This window comes from Eleginops maclovinus, chromosome 22 (genome assembly GCF_036324505.1).
Source record: "Eleginops maclovinus isolate JMC-PN-2008 ecotype Puerto Natales chromosome 22, JC_Emac_rtc_rv5, whole genome shotgun sequence".
NCBI classification, from domain to species: domain Eukaryota; kingdom Metazoa; phylum Chordata; class Actinopteri; order Perciformes; family Eleginopidae; genus Eleginops; species Eleginops maclovinus.
Genome location: NC_086370.1, coordinates 15,680,087 through 15,702,928, shown reverse-complemented (window position 1 = coordinate 15,702,928; position 22,842 = coordinate 15,680,087). Strand labels below are relative to the sequence as shown.

The following is a 22,842-nucleotide window of genomic DNA, read 5'->3' as shown; positions in this document are numbered from 1 at the left end:
AGATGGATGGGCCATAGAAGCTGCAAGGTCAGGACACACAACTGCAGAACGGAGGGAAGAAAAAATAGCAGGGAATGAAAAGAAAGGGGGAGTCTCTCTCTTTCTCTCACTCAGAGCATCATCTGTCTTCTCACCACGGCAGTTCTTTGTTTTGGGCTTTAGACATTAGGGTTTTGAAAGTGGATTGTCTTTATAGAGATGCTTTGATAATTTTTAAAACAATGTTGATGATTATAACATTGAATGGTGTTACCCAATATTGTCTCAATATCATGCTGGCAACATATAATAATTACATTCTTGTTAATCTTGATTCAACTGCAAAAGGCGTCATACAGATCAAAGTAGAGCTACATTTATAGTTCTGTTGGGTGTCCAGATGCTATCTATGTTGATGCCTTCAGCATTGGAACTGATTGTAGTTCAATGTACAATGAAACCTGTAGATATTTGTCTCACCACTGCTACAGTAGGTTATTATGCCATACAGTGAATTTTGTGGAATTTTATTTTAATATTTCTTTTTTTCTGTAGAGAGACCACAGGAAAGTTTGAACTGGAAATGGTTTTGCTAGCAAGTACTATCTTCAGTACAAAGATGTTTTAAATTAGACTACTGATTTAGTGGCATCACAGGGCAATGACTGCACAAAAATACCCAAAACCTCAGATATTCCACATAGGTCAGATGTGATGCCACTGTAAATGTAATTACTGCACCTCCTGGGGACTCCTGTGGCCTATTTATGTAGCTTTTGCAACACACTGATAGAGATGCATAGATTGGGCTTAAGCAAGGTATCTAATCCTGTTTTCCTTTAATCGAGCTACGACCTTAACTACATTACTCTTATTGGGTAAATATGTTTACATTTGTTACTAAATAACATTAATAATAACAGAAATCCCCAACTATCGAAACCTAGCTAGATGAGGTAATAGACTATTTAGCCTTGTTTTAACCTCTCATAGTTGTTATATTTTTCTGATAATTATGTTTCTGTATTTAGTGTAACTTAGTTATCCTTCTTTTGCCATTTCTTTAACACTAGTGCTGTCGTAATTCCTTGTGGTACTTGTGCCTATCAATTTTTGCCATTGAAATATATTTTAAAAACCTCAACAGTACAGTGTATAGTGTAGTATAGTAAAATGTCTTAATTTGTATCCTATAACAATCACCTGTTGTGAAATACAATATTATAAGACTTAAAGAAATTCCTCTTACACAAGACCACAGTATCATAGTGTGTTTCCATTCAAAGGATGTCGAGCTTCTTTGCCGTGGTTAAAACGGAAGGGCCCTCATCGATGATAATGAAGGCTATTTCTACAAATAACAGTAATTACATGTCACCGCTTTTTGAAATGTGACAAAGCAGACAATGTTGCTTTTATTGAATTCATTATGTTGACAGGCACTTCATCCTTTCATTTATCTCCTATTCCTTATGGCCTGAGTGAACGTGTATAAACTGACAACTGTGCTTTATGTTGCTTTTCTCTATTTGTGGTTAACATAATGCAAGGCATGTTTATTTTGTGTGCCAGTGCTTGTCCGTGCACACGTCTGACCTCAGTGGGAATTGTGTATCTTTGTAGGCTAGTCTTTTACTGTTGCTGAAGTTGCTTCACTACACAGAGATCAAAAGTCCCCCTTCACATTTCTAGCTGGGAAGTATTAATCTCATACAGAGCTTCAGACACCTCTTATCTGGATGGCAGGTTGACATGTAAGGCGATATTTCGTCTTGATTCCAGCAATGAATGCAGCACACAGGCTATCACTTGGCCCACGCTGCATATGGAAGAGGAGAAATCACACCTTTTCTTTCTGTGACTTCCATTTTCATTTGTGCTTTCTCCACTCACTCTTTTCTGCCTCTCTTTTTCCCTCTCCTGGAAATTATCACCAGCCATGTCAGGAGCCCTGTCGGATGGAGGGGGAGAAATGTGTCACACTGCCTCTTAAGTTTCTGATTTTCTAAATGACACAGAATCTCATCATACAGCTGTCTCCCTTTCTGACACTACAATTACCCATAATTCCCTCTGTCATTCACTGTCTCAAGGTTAGTATTTTATATCTCAAACAGAGGGTGAGGACATTTACATTTGGAGGCTAGAATTTAAAAAAAGGTACTGGAGAAACACAGAGTTGTGTGTGTCTCTGTGTGGGCGTGTGTGTGTGTTTTAAACTATTTCCCCACTCAAAGCTGTTTCAATGGCATAGTTTTGTTTATTTAGCAAGCTTGATTTTCTACAAAATAAAACCCTTAAAAACAGAATGTGTTTGGTTGAGCTTACAGTTTCACTTAAAATAAATAGTGTATTGAAAACCAACTTTCCCAATTATCTTCATGACTTTGTTAATGACCATGTATGCGTTTCAGCTGATGCTGTTAATGAGCTTTGGCCACCAAATTAGTATTCTTTGATACTACCCTTCAGGAAGTGGGGGTAGTCTGTCCCTTTTGACAAAGTGTGCTGAGTGAAAATGGTCCATTATCATACCACGTTTTATTCCATCATCTGTGATATTCTTCTATGGTCTCTGGGTTAAACAGTACATCTTCCCATCCTTTTTACCCCATCCCTCGAGTAAAGTGTTCTTCAAAGGTATATATTTCATTGCAAGATGACAGACTTGACACCATAATTGACCTGAGAGCTTCCATCTTACTCTTTTGAAATTCTCTGTTGTAATGTGTGTCAACTAGATAAAATGATTCCAATCTCTGCCTTTCTCTGGATTTCCATTTGTAAAGACGGCTCCTTGACTGCCGTAGGTCCTATTATCTATCTGTGTGAACGTCTGTGATCGGAGGGGAATGTATCCATTGTTTGAAACGGGTGCTCACACTTAAGTCCTATACCTTAGTGGAGCATACAGAGCTTTTAAATAGGTTAAATAGTTTTCTGATTAGGTTTTGTTTTTGTGAATAATTCTTTGCCCTGCCTGACAGACTTGTCTCCCTGTCAATGTGTCATGGTTTCATGGCGGCAAAATTGGTTTTAGGCTTTCATTAAATGTTACTAATGACCTCCATAATGTTCATATTATTAAACTGGGAATTATCAAGAGTTGAAGAAATGTAATGTACATGTTAACCTTTGAGTACTGCCAACCCAGCAGTATTATGCAAATCGGAAATGCAGTTTTCTTTCTTCTGTATCATAAATGTGTTGTATGAGCAAAGTAGAATGCATTTTGGTTTCATAATTAGATAAAGAAATAATATACACAGGGTGTTTTTATGTAGTATATGGTTTCAAACTCACTTAAGGTATTGTTCCCACAGATTAATGCTAGATTGTCCACTTTTCTGTGTTTTAAAATTTCCTAATTGTTTTTTATTACTCTACTGTGTCATTTGTATCACATTTATCATGTGACCTAAATCAACAGTGAAAAAAAGACCCTGGAAATATTTATGATTTTCAGTAAAAGTAGGGACCCTTTCCTTGTTTCTTTTCTATTCTTTTTGCTTCATTTTCACTTGTGTGACTATAAAAAAAAGACATGCTCTGTTTTTGTATGCCATGTCATATTATTAAGTTTCACGCTTGCTCCCTGAACCAGAGACATATTTTCTGCTTTCCCCCTGGCTAATTGGGAGATTGTAAGGACTGTCTCTATCCAGAGCATGATGCCTCCCAATGTGTCAATGTGCTGCTATGCTGCTGCCAGACTACATGTCTTCTAGTCAGAATGGGGCATGTGTTTCAGAGCAGTTTGTTATTAGATTAATTAACACTGTATTGACAAACTGTGATAGGGTGGCGTGCTCTTTCTTCACCTTTGCATACACTTTTTTCTTGGGTTTTCAATCAGAGTAATAATGTGTTCTATTGGGAAGTAAGCGATAACACCAAAGTGGTATCTTTCATGAAAAGAGACTTTGAGAAACTTTTTTTATTTGAGCAGTGTACTACGTGTTGAACAAATGTGACCCATGTGTTTATTTTTGTCTTTGTCCAAGCTTACAAAGTAGAGGGAGGCTTTCTGTGCCTGAGTAAAAAAGTTTTAAGGGAAGCGGCACTTTTAGGGGGTAAAGCTGGGAGGCTAAAACAAGCTTTAAAGAGGGTCCAGTCCCACTCAGGTTCACTGGTAAGCCTGTTGGACATCTGGCTTTGTTCTTCTTATAGGCTCCTTATCAGTGGCCTGATGCGGTTGTCCCGTCGTATGTTCCTCTTGTACCTCAGCTGGGCCAATTCGTTGACCTAAGTGCTCAAATTGAGCCATTTTGTCTCACTTTGAAACAAACTAGGACCTATTATACGTGTGTTTTTTTATTCATACCCCTCCTCCTTGTCTCTCTTCCACATTGGCCTTGGTCTATGTAGTTTGTCAGTCCCCCCTGCCTTTCTCTGCTCTTAAGTTTGAAGCGCTAGCCTTGTGAGGGGTCAGCGTTTCCACTCCAGCAGTGTCAACTTCAATCTGGGGCGATTTGGTGTGAAATGTGTGCCATGGTGTGGGGGCTTGCAGGTCAAAGCCCCAGTAATTGATGTTGCTTATTCATCTGCTTTCCCTTGTCTACTCTCACCGCAGCACAGCAGCCGTTTTTGTTTGTCTAAATTGTTTGAAGATTTACTGTAGGTCTTAGGGCCCTGAGAAGCATCCCCCTGCTGCACTTTGTCTGTGTTCCTACCTAGCAGGGGGTTCAGCACTGGGGACATACAATGGTGGCCTCACAAAGGAGGCTTTCCTCCACACAAGGCCTGGAGGACACCTCATAGCATGATACTGAGCTCTAGGGGACACACAATGGCAGAGGCACAAAGGACACTTCTCTTAAGACAGGACTTGGAGGACATCTAGCATGACAAGCAGGGCAGCTCTCACTGTAATTAGCCATGGAGCCAGCCTGACCAATGGCCCTATGAGATCAATGAACTATCATTAAACAGTATTTTTTTTCTCCATTCAGTTTTCATCAAACTGAATGGAGAGAAGGTTATTGACACATTGCATGTCCTGTGATGCAGCAAACCAAATGAATATGATAGGTAGATGATATGACCCTGCATACATAACACAGCCATGTTTGAAGAAACCACTATCCTTTTCTCTACTGATCTCTTTTGGTCTGCTGATCTCTCTTCCACTCTGTTCCTTCTGAGGAACGCAGCCTGCTAGTTGAAGCGTACAATGAAATGCTGGATCTGTTTAAGCACAGAGAGGAACGTAATGATGGAGCCAACTTTAATCTGGCCCTTTAGCATGTCAGGCGGCTGCATGGGTGGTATGTCCTCCAGGGCCTTTGAAGAGGTTTCTCCGATTTAGAGAAGAGATTTGGATCATTACACAATAAAGAACACTTCATAAGTACAGAAGTGAGTTAGAGAAATGACGGTTAATGATGTTGACAGCAATTCACCTCCGCTGAATTACAGAAAGATTTGACTCAACTTGCCTTCTTTAATGAGCCTCACTCTGTAAAGGTAATGGGCCAGCGGTAAGACACGGGAAGAGGAGGGGAGGGGAGAAAGTGAAGAGAGTGTGAGGGAGTTGTTCTTTATTTTTTTCTCAGGGAGCTGCACTGCTGGCTGTGGTTTTCACTGGGCTATCACGTACCTCCATTGAAGTTGTCATGTCAGGAGAGACGGCCTATGCAATAAGGTAGTCTGATCTGCATTTTTACAGATTAAAACAAATAAAAAGGTGTGCATATGGATCACTAGGTCTCATGTTATAGTTTTGTTTCTCTCTTCATAGACTGTTAAAATCATTACCCAACATGCTATGTAATATGAACGATTTATACTACATATAAGTTACTCTTTGAAAGGGTGTACCTTACAGTCAACTAATCAGCAGTCTAGCTTTAAAAGTGCAGTCTTTCATAATGTGTAGGGAGTTTTCCCAATAAATGTCAATCATTTATTATGATTTTTCTTCTAACTGTGTCTTTTTATTTGCTCTACTTGTATAAAGCAGGCCTATTTACACACTTCAGGATTAGGGACAGCCCACAGCTCGATTGCTGTTTCTAATCAGGCATGTTTATGTGCAAGTTTGTGACAAAAAGCTTAACTGACAGCGCGACTGTCGATTTGCAGTTCTATTTTTTCCCATATCTGACTGTCATCCCATCAAAGTAACATATCTGTCGCTGTCTTTGAGAGTCTCGCACTGAATGATAAATATGTACATCCAAACTGGGATTCAGTGCCAATTATGCATTGACAGAGATGTCACAGAGAACGTAACATTTAAATTAAAAGGATGGCATTCAACATCAAACTGCCTTGCGCTGTGACATGTTCTATTATCTCCTCCCGAGGTGTAAGACGAGGCAAAAACAACAACGATGAACAAAGGAACTATCCCAAAGGTCAAATCAATAACTTTGTTGTTCCTCTGCTTTTTCTTGTTTTGTCACACCTTCATGTCAATCATTAAGCCTATTAATAGGCTCGTTAGAGACAAGACATACTCCTTTGTTGTCATCTTGGAAAGTGTTAGTATACTTAGGTTTCAAGGTTTCAAGGTTTCAAGGTTTTATTTGTCATATGCACAGCAGATACAGCGTATATGTTGGCAATGAAAATCTTATGTCGCGTGCTCCTCCAACAACTCAACATACATGGTGCAAAAGATAAATAAAATAGTGAAAAAGTTGGAAGGCCCTTCAAACATCTAGTGCTTGCTGTTTAAGACGTACTGAAAACAAATGGTAGGTCAATGTTGATATGTCACTACATAGTTTTCTCTATGGCCATTTTACAGGAGCAATAGCGTTGTACATGGATGTGCAGCAAGCTCTAAATTACACAAGGAAAAAACACAAGGCTTGATATTTTAATTGGCAGGAATACTTGTCTAATTATCACTTTTCTGTTTGCTCTCTATGCTGAGATTATGTAATTATCTTTTTGAAACATTGTGGAACGATAATGCTTTTGTGTGTGTCATTTCTGAGACGCCTCTGTACCTGACACTCAGCAAGCCACTTAATAACATGCTAGAAAGGCAGCTAATTATATCATAATAATGGCTTGATGAAAGCAAAAAAGGATGGCCGGTGAATGAATGATAGCACTGTTAGACTGCTCAAGTTCTATCTTTATCTCAAATTACTGTAATCACACTGAACAGGAAGACCCTTAATTACTAATGTGTTTATTTATTATGCTATAAGAATGGTGAGTCTTTGCGTTTGTTGTCATTATGCAAATCACAGTTCATACTAAATTATATGATTCTCTGCAATGATATTTTCAGCAAATTGAATCCCTTATCAAGTTAATTACTCCATGCTAACAAGCCCCCCAAGATAGGGTATCCCAATTAAAGACTACACCTGTTCTATTTGTGGGATTTGTATTTGTTACACATGTCATTACATGCTCTCCTGCAGAGCACAGGTTTGTCAGGGGGGAAGAACCACCAGTTAGACCCCTTACTGGGCTTCATCCTGCTTCTACAAACCTTCTAGGCTGACTAGTGTGTCGTCTGGTTATGGGATCCTTTGCAGGAAAGAGGCAGGAACACAGCTGACACACACATCCGTAGAACCTTCGGAGGGGGTAGATGGGTGATCTGATGGAGGGCGCACCAGAGCAACAGCAGTGGCAGCATCAACCGCAGCCGTAGACTGTTTTCGAAACTTTTTAATTAGCACTAATTACCTTTGCAGGAAAATGTTGAGGCTTGAAAGGATTTGTGTCATCAAGTGGGAGATCAAAGATTGTGGTGCTGTGCATTTTAATCTGAACACTGAGGGTTAATAGGGGGCTGTTTGTGTGTTAGAGAGCGGGGAGGAGGGAGAGAGGAGGAAAATAAGCATCCGAGGTGGTATTTGAGAAGTCTACCTGTAATGCTTTCTACCAATCACCCCACAGGTCCTGTCACATTATAACATTTCCCAAAAATATAAATAAATTAACGTTTTATTGTTCAATTAAACTGTTTGCTTTAATTTACTTTTTGTTCATTTTATCTTCTATCTGTGTGCATGCATTCGTCTGTGTCAGTATGTGCACACGCCTGCTATTTTGTGTGCGCCGCTTCATCAGACTGACAGACATTTCATAGAGGTGGTTTTTAATGCATGCCTGGACATCACTGTGGCAGGGTCATCCATCAGACTTCAAGACAACATCGATCATTTGCCATGAAGAGAACGCGGGGTAGTGATTATTTGCTATTAGGTGGATGCTGAGGCATACAAATGGCTGGCAGTTGACAGTTGAACTCACTCAAACGTAATGCGGGATGGCTCCCCCTCTCAGGGAAATGTTGACAAGCACTGAGCCTGAACACTGTAATGACGGAGCGTAAAGGGAGACAGGGCACTGACGGATTCTTCCTCACAGATCGCAGCATCTATTATTTAATGGTTCCTTTATTTTATTGTAAGAGTACATGAGTTCATTTCCAGTTACATATTCTGTATACATATACTTTATATCTGTGCATTGTTTTATTCATGAAAAACTCATTGTTTTATGTGGAGTGTACTCAAAGCAATAGGCCTCGGCTGATTGACCCTGTCACTGTAATGTTATAGTGTTATATACACCTTAAGATGTGTGAAGCTGTGTAGCATGCATGAAGGCTTGTGTGTGCTTGTTTGTGCCGCATTGATGTCCTCACTGACTGAGATGCCATCAGTGAATTGATTTTCAGCTCCGGTTCACTGAGAGAGGAGGGTGTTTGTCATGTGGATAGACAACTAATCTTTCAATACAAACATTCTCAAGACGCATGGTCATACTGTGAGCACAGTCCAGGCTCTGTGAGCAGGGAAGTGTTGTATAGGCTCTGAAGGAGCTCGGCTTCACTGGCCTCGCCTCCCTTGTCTGATGATGTATTTCACAGTGTACAATTTAGTGTTGTACATTGAAAGCAGCTGTCATTCTGGCTGTCCATGTAACAAACCTCACTTGCTGAATCTTTAAACAAGACATCCACCTTCCTGCAGGTGTCTCACCATTTCCATCTTCACTGGGAAAAAAGGCAACTCGCTCCTACCTCTCAATCGGGTCATTGTTGGAGCTTAGAATTCATCCCAGGCCAAACCCGGGTCAAGCAAGGCTTATGAGGCTGGACCTGACAGGAATGTCTGTCAAGTCCTTATCCCTTGGCCAGGGTTGATCCAGGGTCATTAATCAGACAGGGATTGGAGATGCAATGGGAAGCATGAGGCCAGCTGATGCTGACCTCAGTACAGTGGCTTTGATTTTGTCTAGCCCTGGCTCTTTGTGTAAATGTGTGTGTGTGAATTGACAGGATCAGTCCCTGTTTGATTCACAGTGCTCTCAGCCCCTCTGCCAGCGCTAATGACATTGAGAGAGAATATTAACCTCACACACCCAGCAGGAAATATCCACAGGGGTAGTCTATAACTCAGACACTGCATGATCCACAGTGGTATTATCATTCAAACACACCAAAGCTGCTTTAAACATTCGACAGACGCACCATGGTGTAGACATTTTCAACAATTTAATCTGCACTTCTCCCATAATAACCTCATAGAGCATGAAGTAATGAGCGGTGATATTTAACCTATTCATCAACAAAGAAGTTTGCTAATTATGTTTTACAGATTTCCTCTTGCTTGAATTTGTTTATGCTCTCTAAAAATATATATTTGTTTTGCAAATGATGTAACCCTGTTTAAAGTTCAATCTGACATGCCACCTCCAATTGACAGCTTTGTAGCTAGTGATGCTTTTACACACAGGCTATCAGGAGCAAGCATAGCGCAATATTCAGAACAGATTAGGAGTGAACCCACATAAAGAAGAGATTTGCTGGCGGCGCCTGACGTACTCTAATGATTTGCATTGCCATTAATAGTAATTTGCAGCTGCCTAAGAGGAGACGTGTAATCCCCTTCCCATGTGTGAATTGACATGTATTCAGGGAAGGCTATGTGTGTCCTGGATGTGTGATCTTTAAATGACTGCCACCTGAGGCCTGGAAATACAGAGAGAGGAGTGCCACACTTAGCACTGACTGTCTGCATGTGAGGGTGAGAAAGGGAAAGCTGTGGGGGAGATAGAGACAGATAATGACAGTCTAATTCACCGTTGCCATCAGAGATGCATGTACAGAGGCGTGTATAGGCCATAAAGTGTAGCTGCAGGCAAGAATGCTGGAACAGACCTGATCAGCGCTGTGTGGAGGTGGGTGGAGGGATGTCGGGGGCTTGATGGGTTGCAGGGCATTAATATGCGTTAGATATAATGTCATCTTATTTACCGCAAGCTAATCCTGATAGTGTTTTGATGCTACATTTTAGTGTTTTTTGATGTTAATTTGTGTTTTTGTTGTGGGTTAGAATAAAGTACAGCCGTGTTACACTAATGAAGACCTACTGGGTTAATGCGTTATATTTTATCCTCAGTTTTTTGTCACACAAAGCTGAATATCTGATATCATTCGGCACTCATCATCACTTTGTTATACTACAAATACAAATAGGTTTAGTATATTCCTGTTGGTAAACTGTCAGATAAATACCTTGTTTGTTTAAAAAGAAAATAATTTGGGAATATGACAGATTAAGATTGAGAGCTTAAACCATGTGGCTAAAACCATTTGAATATTTTTTGACTATTTCAGGCTGAATGTCTCTCCATCCTCATCTTCTCTTTCTAACCAGCCCGCCTCCATTCACCTTTCTTATTAAGTTTATTAAAGCCAGTCCATATTCTGTGTTTCCCAGGTTCAGTTCCTTTTCCCATTCATTACAGTACCTTATCCTGGCAGGCAATCTGAAGGGTGCTCTGAATAGTCCATTATGCACATATGAAGGCCATCATGGCTTAGTATTGGTCAATTCATCAAACATTTATCTGTTGCCTTCTGAACAGGATGTCATTATGCCTGTCAGTCTGTAGCTCTGGCCCCCAGTTTAGAATAACAGTGCATTGCTTTTCTGCACCATTGTGACCCTTTAGAGAACATCAGGCCTTTAACTGTGTACTGCAGCTGCAAGGGCTCTTCGGCTTTCAAAGTGTTGGTGTGTTTTTTTCTTCTTAAATACAGCACATTGGACTCCTCAGTATTGCAGTGCTAGCTGAAAGGATGTTTCCTCTTTGATCTATATCAACATTTCAGTAATGGAGAAAACTTTGAGGTTGTTTTACATTAAAGCTCTGTTATGTACGCCTAACACAAACTCCACATTTGACCTTTCTTCTTCCGAGTTTCCAGAATTACCAACTATAATTCATTTAGGCAACAGTTTTAAAAGCAGCAGACTTAGGATGGGGGACACTTTATGACACATGTAGAACAGCCAAGGCTGCCGTTCTCCATTATTCATCTGCTGCATGAGGATATATGACATGACACTAGCGCAAACCATTGGCAGGAGTGACTGACATTTCAGCCAATAATAGTCGAGAGTTTTCTTCCCTCTGTTGTCAGCAGTGGTTCATCAATCACTCTGTCTGCATTAGTATTAGTGTATTGATCTTGCAGGGCTGCTCTCTGGGTCAGTGTCTCCTCTCCAGTGTCCTTGTCTGCTGCCTCACATCCTTCCGGCTTCCTGTGCGGAGTTTCTGCTCTAACTTAATATTGGTTCATGTACTGTGTGTGCTCAGTAGACAGGATCTTAGCAGATAATGGAGATTTTAACACATACATGCACTACTTATGTAAGCTCAAAAGCACACGGTGGTGCACACATGGCCGTATGATGTATGATGTTGAGCTAACACAGGCTAAGTGGTAGTCAAAGCGTAAAGACGTGTGAAGTATTAGCTCTGACAATGAGGCTGATCATAATTATCTTAACAAGGAGAGGATTCATCGCCTCACCTCGTTAAAGCTACCGCCTGTCCATGTCTCTCTGTTTCTGGTTAGAGGTTTAATAAAATGCATTTGATCACACATAACATGAGTAATGATTATTTTCTAAATTTGTGCAATAAGGAGATACAATTTGAGGTGAGGGTAATCTATTTCATACAGTATTTGTACGATTTTGTCTATTGTTTTCAGTTGAAAATATAATGCTTATTGTTTTCCATAGCTTGTGATATACCGGTTGGATATACATAAGCACAAATCACATCCAGTAGATGTAAATAACCTTTGATGTATGTCACATATGTAGTATTATCATCTATTGCAATGTATCTTAAGATATACTTCTGAATAGTTTCCCATTAGTTTGACAAAAAAATAAGCTAGCATTATATAAACAAACTTTTCAATATTTGTCTGTTTTGTGTATGTTTAGCCTGTTTGCCATTTATCAAACCTCTGCAGTCTTTGGACTCAAGGCAATTATGTTCATGTGTAAAGTGAAGTACTTTTACTGTAATGCTTAAACTTTGTTAGTTTTCCAAGCATACACATTGAAAGAAGAAAGCATATAAAAAGTAATGAAACTAGCTAAGGAAATCTGCAGAGGGAGCACAGAAAGCTGGAGAGTATTAGAAGTTCAATCCCCGCACTGTAGTTAATGCTGGATGGGAATCAGTGGCTCTCCCCTGGCTGTGAATTTAACTGATTAAATCAGCCAGTGCACGCAGCAGTGGTGACATGAAAACAACAATTAATAAGGCTCCCTCCTGTGCCATGCGGCTCCCTTTAACCGAGCAGCTAATAACATAACCCACAGGACTGCAGCCCTTAGTACACACACACACGCACACACGCAGACGCACACACACAGGTGGCAATAGTTAGTTAAGAAAATGCAATAATGTTTATCTAATATGGTTTGTGCCCAACTACACATTGCCAAAGATTATACTTGCAGTTTAATTGTTGTACCGAATTCCCTCTCAATGCAACAAAAAAACAATCCCTGCGCTGTTTGTTTTTTAAATAGCTAGTTTGAAAATAAAAGCCCTGTCAAAAGCAGTAGAAGTATAGTAGCATAAGATTACACCAACAATTATAGATTGTTCATTTCTTAAACTAGGAAGTAGTTTTCAATACAAGAGAAACAACAGTATATTGACCAAATAATAACTAAAAAGACAACGATTGTGACGAACATTACCTCTTTAGATTTAAGTTTAGCTTTCCCCGCTTAATGGGCCTTTTTTGCCTTTTATAAATGACAGGTAACATGGAGAAACACAAGCAAACTTTCATAAAACTGGCACATCTCTCAATTCATCCATCTTGCCAGCGCATTAATCAGACCTGATAAGAGGTTGTCAGCTAGCATCTTTGCTAGCACACTGGCTAGGTGCTGTCAACTGTTGTGGTTGATATCAAGTGTGTGTTTTGCAAAATGCTGATGTCTTTTGAAACGAGGCAGCTCACTCTGCCTCGTTCCCTACCAAAAGTAAATTGCTTGGTTGTCGTTTTCCACGCGGCTACAAAAGCTGCAACATTTTGCTTTTGTTGTTCAAAGTTGTTGCCAGTGTATCCACTCAATGCATCTGTGTGTGTTTTTGGCAAGGGTCTTAGTCTAGGTGGAGTACAAGCAGATTTGTATATAGCAAGCACACAAGTGACAGCAGCTGGAGCTAGCTAAAAGTGTGGAATAAATGCTCCTCACTGACCCATAACTTTGTATTTGTGTACACTACATTATATCACAATTACTCATCATCTTTTTCCTTCATTTGGCAGCATATTTTTCCATTATAATTAGACTTTAAATTACGCCATGCCCTCACGCTTTACTGCTCCTTGCTATTCATTTGCACATTGTCGTGATAAAGTTGTTATATTGACGTAGCTAAAAGGCAGTTGTTCACACAAGTCAGATCCATAGAGGAGTAATATTTCATGCTGCACATGTTAAGACCTCACTATACTTTGAGTTTGTCATGTTTCATTGTGACCCTGTTGACTGGAATGTAGCTTTACATAACCTATTGTCGAAGATTATCTATCTAGAAACATACTATACTAAACTTGTAGCTTGGAGTAGATATTGACTGTATGGAAAGTATGTAATAATTGAAAATGCTGTGTTATATTAGAATACCTGTTGTGTGAACCGTGGGGAATAATTCTTGAAGTACATGTTCAGTATATGTCAAGTTTTGGCAGATTTAAATGAATGTCAATGAAGTCACCCAGGACACTTTACCATGGCATGCTGACAGTGTGAAGGATTAGACAACACACACATTGCTTTTGTGCACCTTCCATGACTTGAACTTTGCAGGGCCCTAACATTACTCCAAACACCACCCTCCATCATTTTTATGCCTGTGTGAATGTGTATGTGTTAGAGAGAGAGACAGAGAAGGAAACCGTTGAGATGACCCTTCAGCACCTCATTGCAATTTGTCATAAAAAAGAAGCGGAAAGGCGAAATTCTTCCTTTTAAAAAAAACTATCCTTTGATCTTAAAATCCCAACACTAACCCCTATCGAGGTAGAGTTGCAAAAAAGTTTCCCTTCCATTCCATCTGTGATTGCGTGTGTATTCCGGTTCCTCTGTGAAAATGATGGATGACAAGTTAAATTTGTGTCTGGGGAGTGAAGGTGAACTGTGACAGAGTGATTTGTCTTGGGAATGGAGGGTTAGGGTCAGGCGAAACTGGGCGCCTCAAGGCACAAGACATTGACAAATTCATCCTGCCCGCCGCATTTCTGAAGCCTTTTGTTTTGAATCCTGGCTACTCACAAGTGACCCCCATCCCTCATCCTGCCAGCCGTTGAAGGATGCCTCACCATGCCAGGGGAGCTCAGCACCACTAATTCTTGTCATTCACTTCCCTGACAGGCCCAGACCCATACTTCCCCGGTGTATGAAAGAGGAAGGCTGAAATATTTATTTCCGCACAATAACGGCTGACCAGATTTAGAACCATAACAGTTCTCCTGTTGCCTTATCATTGCAGGTCACTGGCGGGCCTCGAAATGTTCACTGACCTGGAAGAGCTGATCGTTGACAACAATCTTCTTGGAAATGACCTCATGTTGCCCAGGTTACCCAACCTCCACACCCTTACACTCAATAAGAACCAAATATCCTTTCAAACGTATCACTTAGTCCATTTCTTCTTTTGATTTGCAGCCAACTACACAGGCATATATCACAGGGATCAGTATCAAAATCAACAGTGTATTTTGTTAACATTCATATGTCAATACAGCTGGCCTTTGTCTCAGAGAACCAGTTTTTCATTTTGTGCTTTTGCAGGGAGCACTGTGTGTTTCAAAAACAGAGTAGAGGAACCCGGCTGTCACTGAGCTCCACACAGGATGAGTTTTTGAACCACAGGGACCTCTAGTGGATCAGATTTTAGAGTCAACATAACAGATGTGTTTTATTTTGAAAGGAGATCAAGTTTTAGATTAAAACCACATCTAAGAAATGAGACACGATGTTGTGTAACGTGTTTGCCGTCTGCTAATAACATATTATAAATTATATTTAATCAAGAAATTATTTTCTTTTAATCATTTCCATCAGTTGCATTCTTTATACAATGTGTTACCTCACTAAAATAAAAATGGAGTTATTTAACATGTGACTAAATGAACATTTTCATATTTAGGCTCTTTGATTATAACGGTGCTGTGTGTTCTACTTCCCACCCAAAGTGAACACTGTATAAACCAGAGCTCCGTACAGCCACCCTAAATTCAAGACATGCGAGGCTGTTTATGATCAGTCAAAAATGTGTGAACTTCCCCTCTTCACTTCAGAACAGGTTTAGCAATGTGTCCTGTTTTCCTCTGGTTATGCAGATCCTACTGGGTAACGATGTTCAGTCCCGCACACACACACTTCCAGAGTCAACATTAAAACTGGGGCTCCTTGAAGTGTGCGTCTGGGACTGTGTGCTGAGTTTGGTTGTGAAGTGGTCGGCACATGCTAATAGGCCAATTATGTACATCCTGTCGTGGCACAGTGCCATTTTAAAGCTCGAGCACTGCATTAGTGCAGTTGTATTTTGACACTTTGGGGCTCAATTTTCCAAGTGAATGTATTAGTGATGAATGTGCCTGCTTAGGGGCTGTTTGTTTTTTCCACGTTTCGCAAAAGTTTTCCACAGCAAGGCTCTGGGAAGCACGGACTGTTTGAACCACAGGGCATCCATCATTTTGTCACTGTTCTGCACCCGGCCACCTAGGAAATGAAAGAGATCGAGAGAAAGGGAGAGAGAGCAGCAGCCAAATTGTGTCACTACTATATGCCAAAGCCTGCACCTTAAATTGCCCCTCTGTCTGCCCAGTCTCACAAAGCCAGTGACTAGCCCCTTTGAGCACCTCGGTAAATTTGACAGTGACGTGTTTTAGTGCAGACAGGCCCGGGAGGGGCGGTGCGGGTAGTAAATGCTAATGTAATTAACAGCGCTAGGTCCTTGACATCCGCCCTTTGACACCTGACTGATATCGAGGCCCTGCTGGAACACTTGGCTGATGTGACCCCCTCACTGAAGTACCTAAGCCTGCTGGGAAATGAGGCCTGCCCCAACCAGCTGGTCAGCCCCGATAAGGACGAGGACGACTACCAGAGATACAGGTCAGTAACAATATCCACTGTGCTGATGTAACACATAAATAAGGAAAACTACTACTGTGACCCGTTTAGATAGATGGATAGATAATGTTCCTTGTCTGTGTGTTTATACTTTCAGTCAGACAGTTTTGGTGCTAAGCTATTCAGAGTGATAGCTTTTTGTAAGTAATGGATTTGCAGATGTTCCTTTTTGTAACATCCAGCCCCCTACATTTCACAGGCAGACTGTGTATTTAACCACATCACTCTAAAAGCTTTGTCAACTGGCCCCTCCACACTGCATTTTGCAAAATGGATTTCATGTGTGACTAGTCACCACCACAAATGAGTGTTTACTACCCTGCCTTACCAGAGCAGATGATGCATTAAACATCAAGCGAGGCCTCAAGCCATGCAATATGACCACCATTTGTCAGGGTCCTTTACATGAAATGCGATAAAAGGCGAAAAGCATACTCTCTTTTGTCTGTTTTAGCCCTAAGTGCTTGTTTCTGACTCTGTGTTGCTTATTAATCATTTACCACCCCTGCCTTTCTTGAATAATCTTTCTTCTCTCTTTTTGTCTACCTTTTTCCCCCCCCAGCCCCCTCTCTCACTTTCTCTCCCCTCCTCCCCTTTCCCCTCTCCTCGCATGCTTATCTTGCTGGTGAGGAAAGCTGTTCTGTTTTGACTGACAATGTCTAGGGTCCTGTAATGTAATATTCATAATGTGTCACATAGTAAAACATCAATTTGAGCGTGATGCAGATTTCATGTCTGACAAGGTTAGGCTGTATGCAGGTCGTGACAGCACTGGCCTTGGGCAATAAATACGCAGTCCAATGCCTCGGGAGCTTTTGGTCTCTCAAGTGAAATACCCTGGTGCGTTGCTTCGGTGCCCCAATTAGTGCAATGACATAGAAACAGAGTATTCATCCACACAGTATTGTGTAGTGTGCGTTGGGGTTAAATGTTGTCCTGTTGTTAGCTGACCATGCGTACGATCAGTGGCCATTTATAGTACTACAATAACACATGAGTTTACGGCTGTTATATTACATTAAACACAATGGTTACTGATTATGCGGCATTGTGCTTACAGGAAGCTGTCTCCTCAGAAAACATCTCGACTCATTCTCTTTGTTTCTGTGATGTTTAAAGATTAACATATTTTAATGTGACATTTTAACCTCTTATCTTGAGGAAAATTATCAGATTGTTCAATCTCCGTTTGTGGCAGATCAAAGAGCTTTTCCCTGCGGTGCCTCACCAGCAGCTGCACTTTGTGCTCACTCAACCTTTTTTTCTAAATGCTGTCAATGCAGCTGCAGAATATTTATTTAAATGGTTATAACTATTATTCGTTTTAACTTTTTGTTCCTGTCATATATGTTTAACTAGGTTTAATGACTTAATGATGCAGATTCCATAGTTTCCTAGTATCTTCATTTCAAATGAACCGTCAGTTAAACCTTTACCAGAATTACTAACTTTTAGACAAAACATTTCTTCATTTACAGGCAAAATCACATGTTAAATGAGTTTAAATGGATTTCTGTGAGATGTTATAGTTAGGAAATATGTAACTATTCAATACATATACTTAAATAAATAAATGAATTACATTAGATACCTTACTTTTGTTTTAGAAACATATTTTGAATGTCATTAATATTAAATTAGCATAATACCGTTTCATTTAACACAAGCGCTTCCAAACACAGCAGATATCATATTATTGCAATCACATTTTCAAAAGTGCTAAATAAACGGTCTGAGTCTGAGGTTTTTTTTTCCAGGCATCTCTCCTCCCCCTACCCCCCTGTTCTCTCTTATCCTCCCTCTTTGGTTGGGTTGAATCATTAATATCCCTACTGGCTGACAGAGCCTTGTCATCTGCTCTGACCCTGTGATGGTAGGTTACCTATGGAGAATAACCTCCCTGCATGTCTCCCAAGGGCATCTTCACATTTCATCATGGAAATGCCCTGAACAAAGTCCTTTTACAGACAGAGAGACACAGGATGGGATTGGGGCCTCTTGTGTTTGAGTGCTAGTCCTCTCTTAGGAAAAACTGCTCTTATAAGGGGTTAGGAGCAGGTCATTTTACCCTGTAATAATGTTCCTATAAGAAAACATTCAGAGCCAGGTCATGTGTTTAGTGTTTAATAATTTTTTTGTTGTAGTAGATAAGGACTCTTTATGTTTTCATTTAAATTACATCAGATATTTTTCTTCCTTAAATTCTCACAGATATGTTCTGTTCCGTGTCAGTCTAAACGTTCTCCCTGCATCCCCTCCTTATAATCCTCAGGTGATGAAAACTTGACACAGGCTTTGCCATCTCCCCTCATCGCCATCGCCATCATCAATTTGTCACGGCTCTTTGCGCACAGGTCTTGTCTGTACCCATATCCCCCGTCCTTTCTCACCCTCCACTTAGGTGCTGCATGCATGTCCTTTTTGGCTACTAGCTCGGCCCTGACATACTGGTTCCTCTATCCCTGCCTGCCTGTGAAAGGATCTGTTGTCATCTATGTATTCCAACCATTATCTTTTGACGTTTCTCTCCCTCCCAATGAAAGACAGAGTGTGTCTGAAAGCTTAGAGAGATATCTGTGATGCTTCCAGAATGACAGCTCTGGCAGAAGGGTTGTATCTCCTTTCGTGCTATTTATATGTTGTACTTATTCTTATCAGCTTTGAAGGTTATTACATACAAGAAAATATCACCATTAAATCTGCAGCACCATTAAATCTTAGTAAACATGGCTTCTTTTCAAGTTTTGTTGATGCGTACATTTACATATTAGGGAGGTATGTCAGTTTCATTAGTGTGTCACGGTTTACACACTTCCTTTAGATTCTCTGTTTGTCTATTTTTCAAGAACAGGCCTACAAAGAGACCGTTTATGGCAGCTGTACGGTACAGCTTTAAGTTAAATTGTTTTTTTTCTCACAGGTACTTTGTTCTGCACAAGTTACCCCAGCTGAAGTTCCTGGACACCAGGAAAGTAACCATAAAAGAGGTGATGGAGGCGCAGGCAAGAGGAGCATTCATGAAAGTGGTCAAACCAAAGTCGGAAGCTGTAAGTTAAGCTCTGTTTTTTGTGTGTAAACCCCATTTTGAAAAGTAGTCCCTCTGAAGTCTTGAGTGGATTTGTCACATTCTTCCCCTTCTTCCCTTTTCCATTATTTTCCTCTATCCTTCCTTTTTTTCTTGTGCATACTTGACTGTCAGTCTCCCTTTACAAAGGTCCCAACACTTTGGCCCTTTGTAAAGAGTCTCTCTTTACTATCGCTCAAAGTGTACATGTGTGTGTGTGTTGTCTCTTAGTGAGCGTGTGTGTGTGTAACTGTGTGTGACCACAGCCTGACCTGATTCCGTATGCATGAGCCCAGATCAAAGAGGACGGCCGGCTGTCCGGTCGCGGTTGTGTTACCAAGTGTGACATGGCTGGCGATTGGAGTGACAGCTCACGTACATGCCGCTCACAATCGCTTAATTATCCCTAGCCCGTGCACTTATTCCTCCCTCTCTTGTTTTGGGCCACACAGACTAATTAGAGTTCGGGAGGTTCATAGATATACCCACTTCACCCCTTTCCACCCCCTTTTTTCCCCCCGTCTTCCACCCCTTTGATAATGCAATATAAATGAACTGCTTTTGCCTAGATTTGATTTCATGTAATTGTAAGGTCATAAAATATTTACTCTTTGGATCAGCTAATCTTTGTCGTTTCAAGGTCTCTGAGGCTCTGACAGTGAGCCCAGGAGGTAAAAATGGATCAGAGTAGCAAGAGCAAAGGCATCAAATGACAAAATCAGAAGCATGTGAGTCGATGTTAAGTTTAAAAGTGCAAGAGGAAAACTAAATATTTATTGTTTGAGACAATCAGCTAAGATGGTGTACTCTTTTAGTGTCAGTTCATGCTATGCTTTGTTCTTGATTCTTGATGCAAGTGGCAAGTGGGAAAGCAAAACATTGAAATAATTTAACCTCATTCCGACATGTTTGGTAGATAGAGAAAAGTGGAATGAAAACACTGTTCATCCACTTTATATAAAAAGAAACTAAGGACCTCTACAATGCTTTTTGGCAGGATAAAGTCACTTCATGAGATTTTATTTACATAGCTTGTCAGTAAAAAAGAAATGTTTGCCTTTGTCGCCACAGCCTAAGATGAAAGGAGAGATAATCACTGATTCTAGCTGACATGATGTGTGTGTTTTTCTGTCTTTGTGTCTTTGAACCTGCTGTATATGATTATTTATTCCCTATGCAAACTAAAAGGTTACAGCTTTGATAAATACACGTCTCCCCTACTGTATTGTGTGTGTTTGAATACAGTACTTACTATCTTACTTTCAGCAGCTCGTTTTTATCAGAGTCTACACATTGAAGATGTTTTTTTCCTGGACATATCCCATGTCTGGGCCCTGGACTGCCGCAGCAGCATTTCCATAACATTTGTTTTGAGTTAGATGAGACGTGATGTGTCAACTATCACAGACTTGATTAGCCATGAGTACCTACCAGCTCTAATTGTCCACATCATCAGAGTGATTGTGAGCTGACCAATAGTGCGGGCAACCAATTAATGCAACATCTGCAACAGAAGAGGAAAGCGAGGAGAGATGATGGCATAATTAGATATTTGTGTTTGCTTTTATGTCTGGTACAGCGGGGTGTTGCTCATAACAGTGGCTCAGGGTACAGTATCTGCCATTTGCTTCCTTACAAAGGATGGTAATTAGCTGTCTCGCTGTCGCTTGCGCTACCATTTGAGTCTCAATTAGTGCAAGTATTAGAGGGAAAGAAATGCGGGCTACAGACATCATTTAAAAGGTTTATTTGTACTGTAAAGGTTTTTGTGCTCTGCGTATAGTTATTTTTCCTTTAGGACCTCATATGACAAATCTCCTTTCCGCTGTTTACAGTAGATAAATTGAAACCATAGAAACAGCAGCAACTGCAGCAGGGTCACAGTTATACATGCCCATTTATGACAGCATAAATCTGAAGAAAGAGCCTATCAAATCATTCCCACTGCATGATGTGGGTATTGGAACAGTTAATGGACTCGCTATGAAAGAGACAGTGCTGAACTTTGGAGACCTCTCTTGAGTCATATCGGAGTGGATTGTGACCACAGTTTTAACTCCTTTTCAATCATGCCATTATGGCATGGCAGTGAGCGCCGCCACATGGTTCTGATAAAGCAGTTATGGTCTTTAGCACAATATGAACACCATAACTTTTCATACATTCCCAATGTTTTCCATGTTGACTAAATCACAACCAGACAGTCAAAGGTTGGTTGTTTGCAGGAAATGCGACAGACACAAGTGAGGAGATTTGAAAGAGCAGAGTCTACTGAAAAGTTTAAAAAATGGTATATCTGCGAGTTAAAACTTCACTGCAAAGTCAGATATTTGGACAAGGAATATAGTAGATTAACCATGCTCATACGCTGAGGATAATTGTGTCACTTCTTTCATTGTTATTGTGTGCCTTCATGCACTAGTGGGCATGACACCATAAGTGGGTGCTGAGCTTTCTCTGAATTGTTTTGGTGTTTGATTCTCAGAAGGGGGTCATTTTCTGTTTTGGGGTTAATGTAAAATTGCATTTCTCAGTGGAAAAGCCCAATTACCGGATAGAATTAGAAGCAAAATGGCGAAGAAAAGAGAGAAGAAAGAGGAAAAATATATATAAATACCTGAAGTAAACAAAAAAAAAAAGCAGCAGGGACGATTGAAGTGTTTTCCCAAAACCACAACACTAAGCAGAGTCAGAGTGGAAAAGCCTTGAGCTGTATTTTGGGAAATTGGGCGTGTTGGAATGCTATAATGTGATAATTCTCTTTGAGGATTTAGAGGTCATGGAATGAAATGGCGTTAAACCACGTAGAGCCATTTGGACTGTGTTGAGCAGCTTTCGGAAAATACATGTGGTACATTTTGGCTCGGTTCCTCCACCTCCTTCCACTCTGCCACGGAGCCCACATTATGCTGTCGAACCCTTGGGTTAAACTGGCCATGTCTATCAAAACACTATGACAGTACATTCTGTTTTCAGATCCCAGGCCCTGCTAAAAAAAGTGCGTAGCAAATTTAACTGGTAGAATAACATTTACTCCTTGCCACATGTTTAAGAGTGTTTCACAGTGAATGAAGTAGGTCCTTGGTTCCCCCCTTACCAAGCACAGCTTCGTAGCTACGTCAGCGGGTACAAATGTTCCTCGGATGTCACTTAGATTTTGCCTGGATGGAGTATTTGACTTGATTTCCTAGCATGAACACAAGTTTTTCCCCACATCCTTCTGCGTATAATGTAAAGCAGACTGCATTGCAGGGTGGCTCGAGCCAGCTCCCGGGTCCCATGAGTCTCTGCACACAGGGTAACGGTTCTTCAGCAGAATTGACATTGACACAGCCAGGAAAGTCC

At 40.6% G+C, this 22,842-nt stretch overlaps 1 protein-coding gene across 2 annotated transcripts in view; it reads left to right on the top strand.

Annotated features, from left to right (window-relative positions):
* The window catches only part of lrmda (leucine rich melanocyte differentiation associated), a 236,803-nt gene that overhangs the window by 160,477 nt on the left and 53,484 nt on the right, over positions 1 to 22,842 (top strand). For both annotated transcript variants that reach the window (XM_063875088.1, XM_063875089.1), the window contains 3 exons: positions 14,785 to 14,911; positions 16,276 to 16,415; positions 19,354 to 19,480. In XM_063875088.1, coding sequence (XP_063731158.1) covers positions 14,785 to 14,911; positions 16,276 to 16,415; positions 19,354 to 19,480 — 394 coding nt within the window. The remainder of the gene's footprint in view (positions 1 to 14,784; positions 14,912 to 16,275; positions 16,416 to 19,353; positions 19,481 to 22,842) is intronic.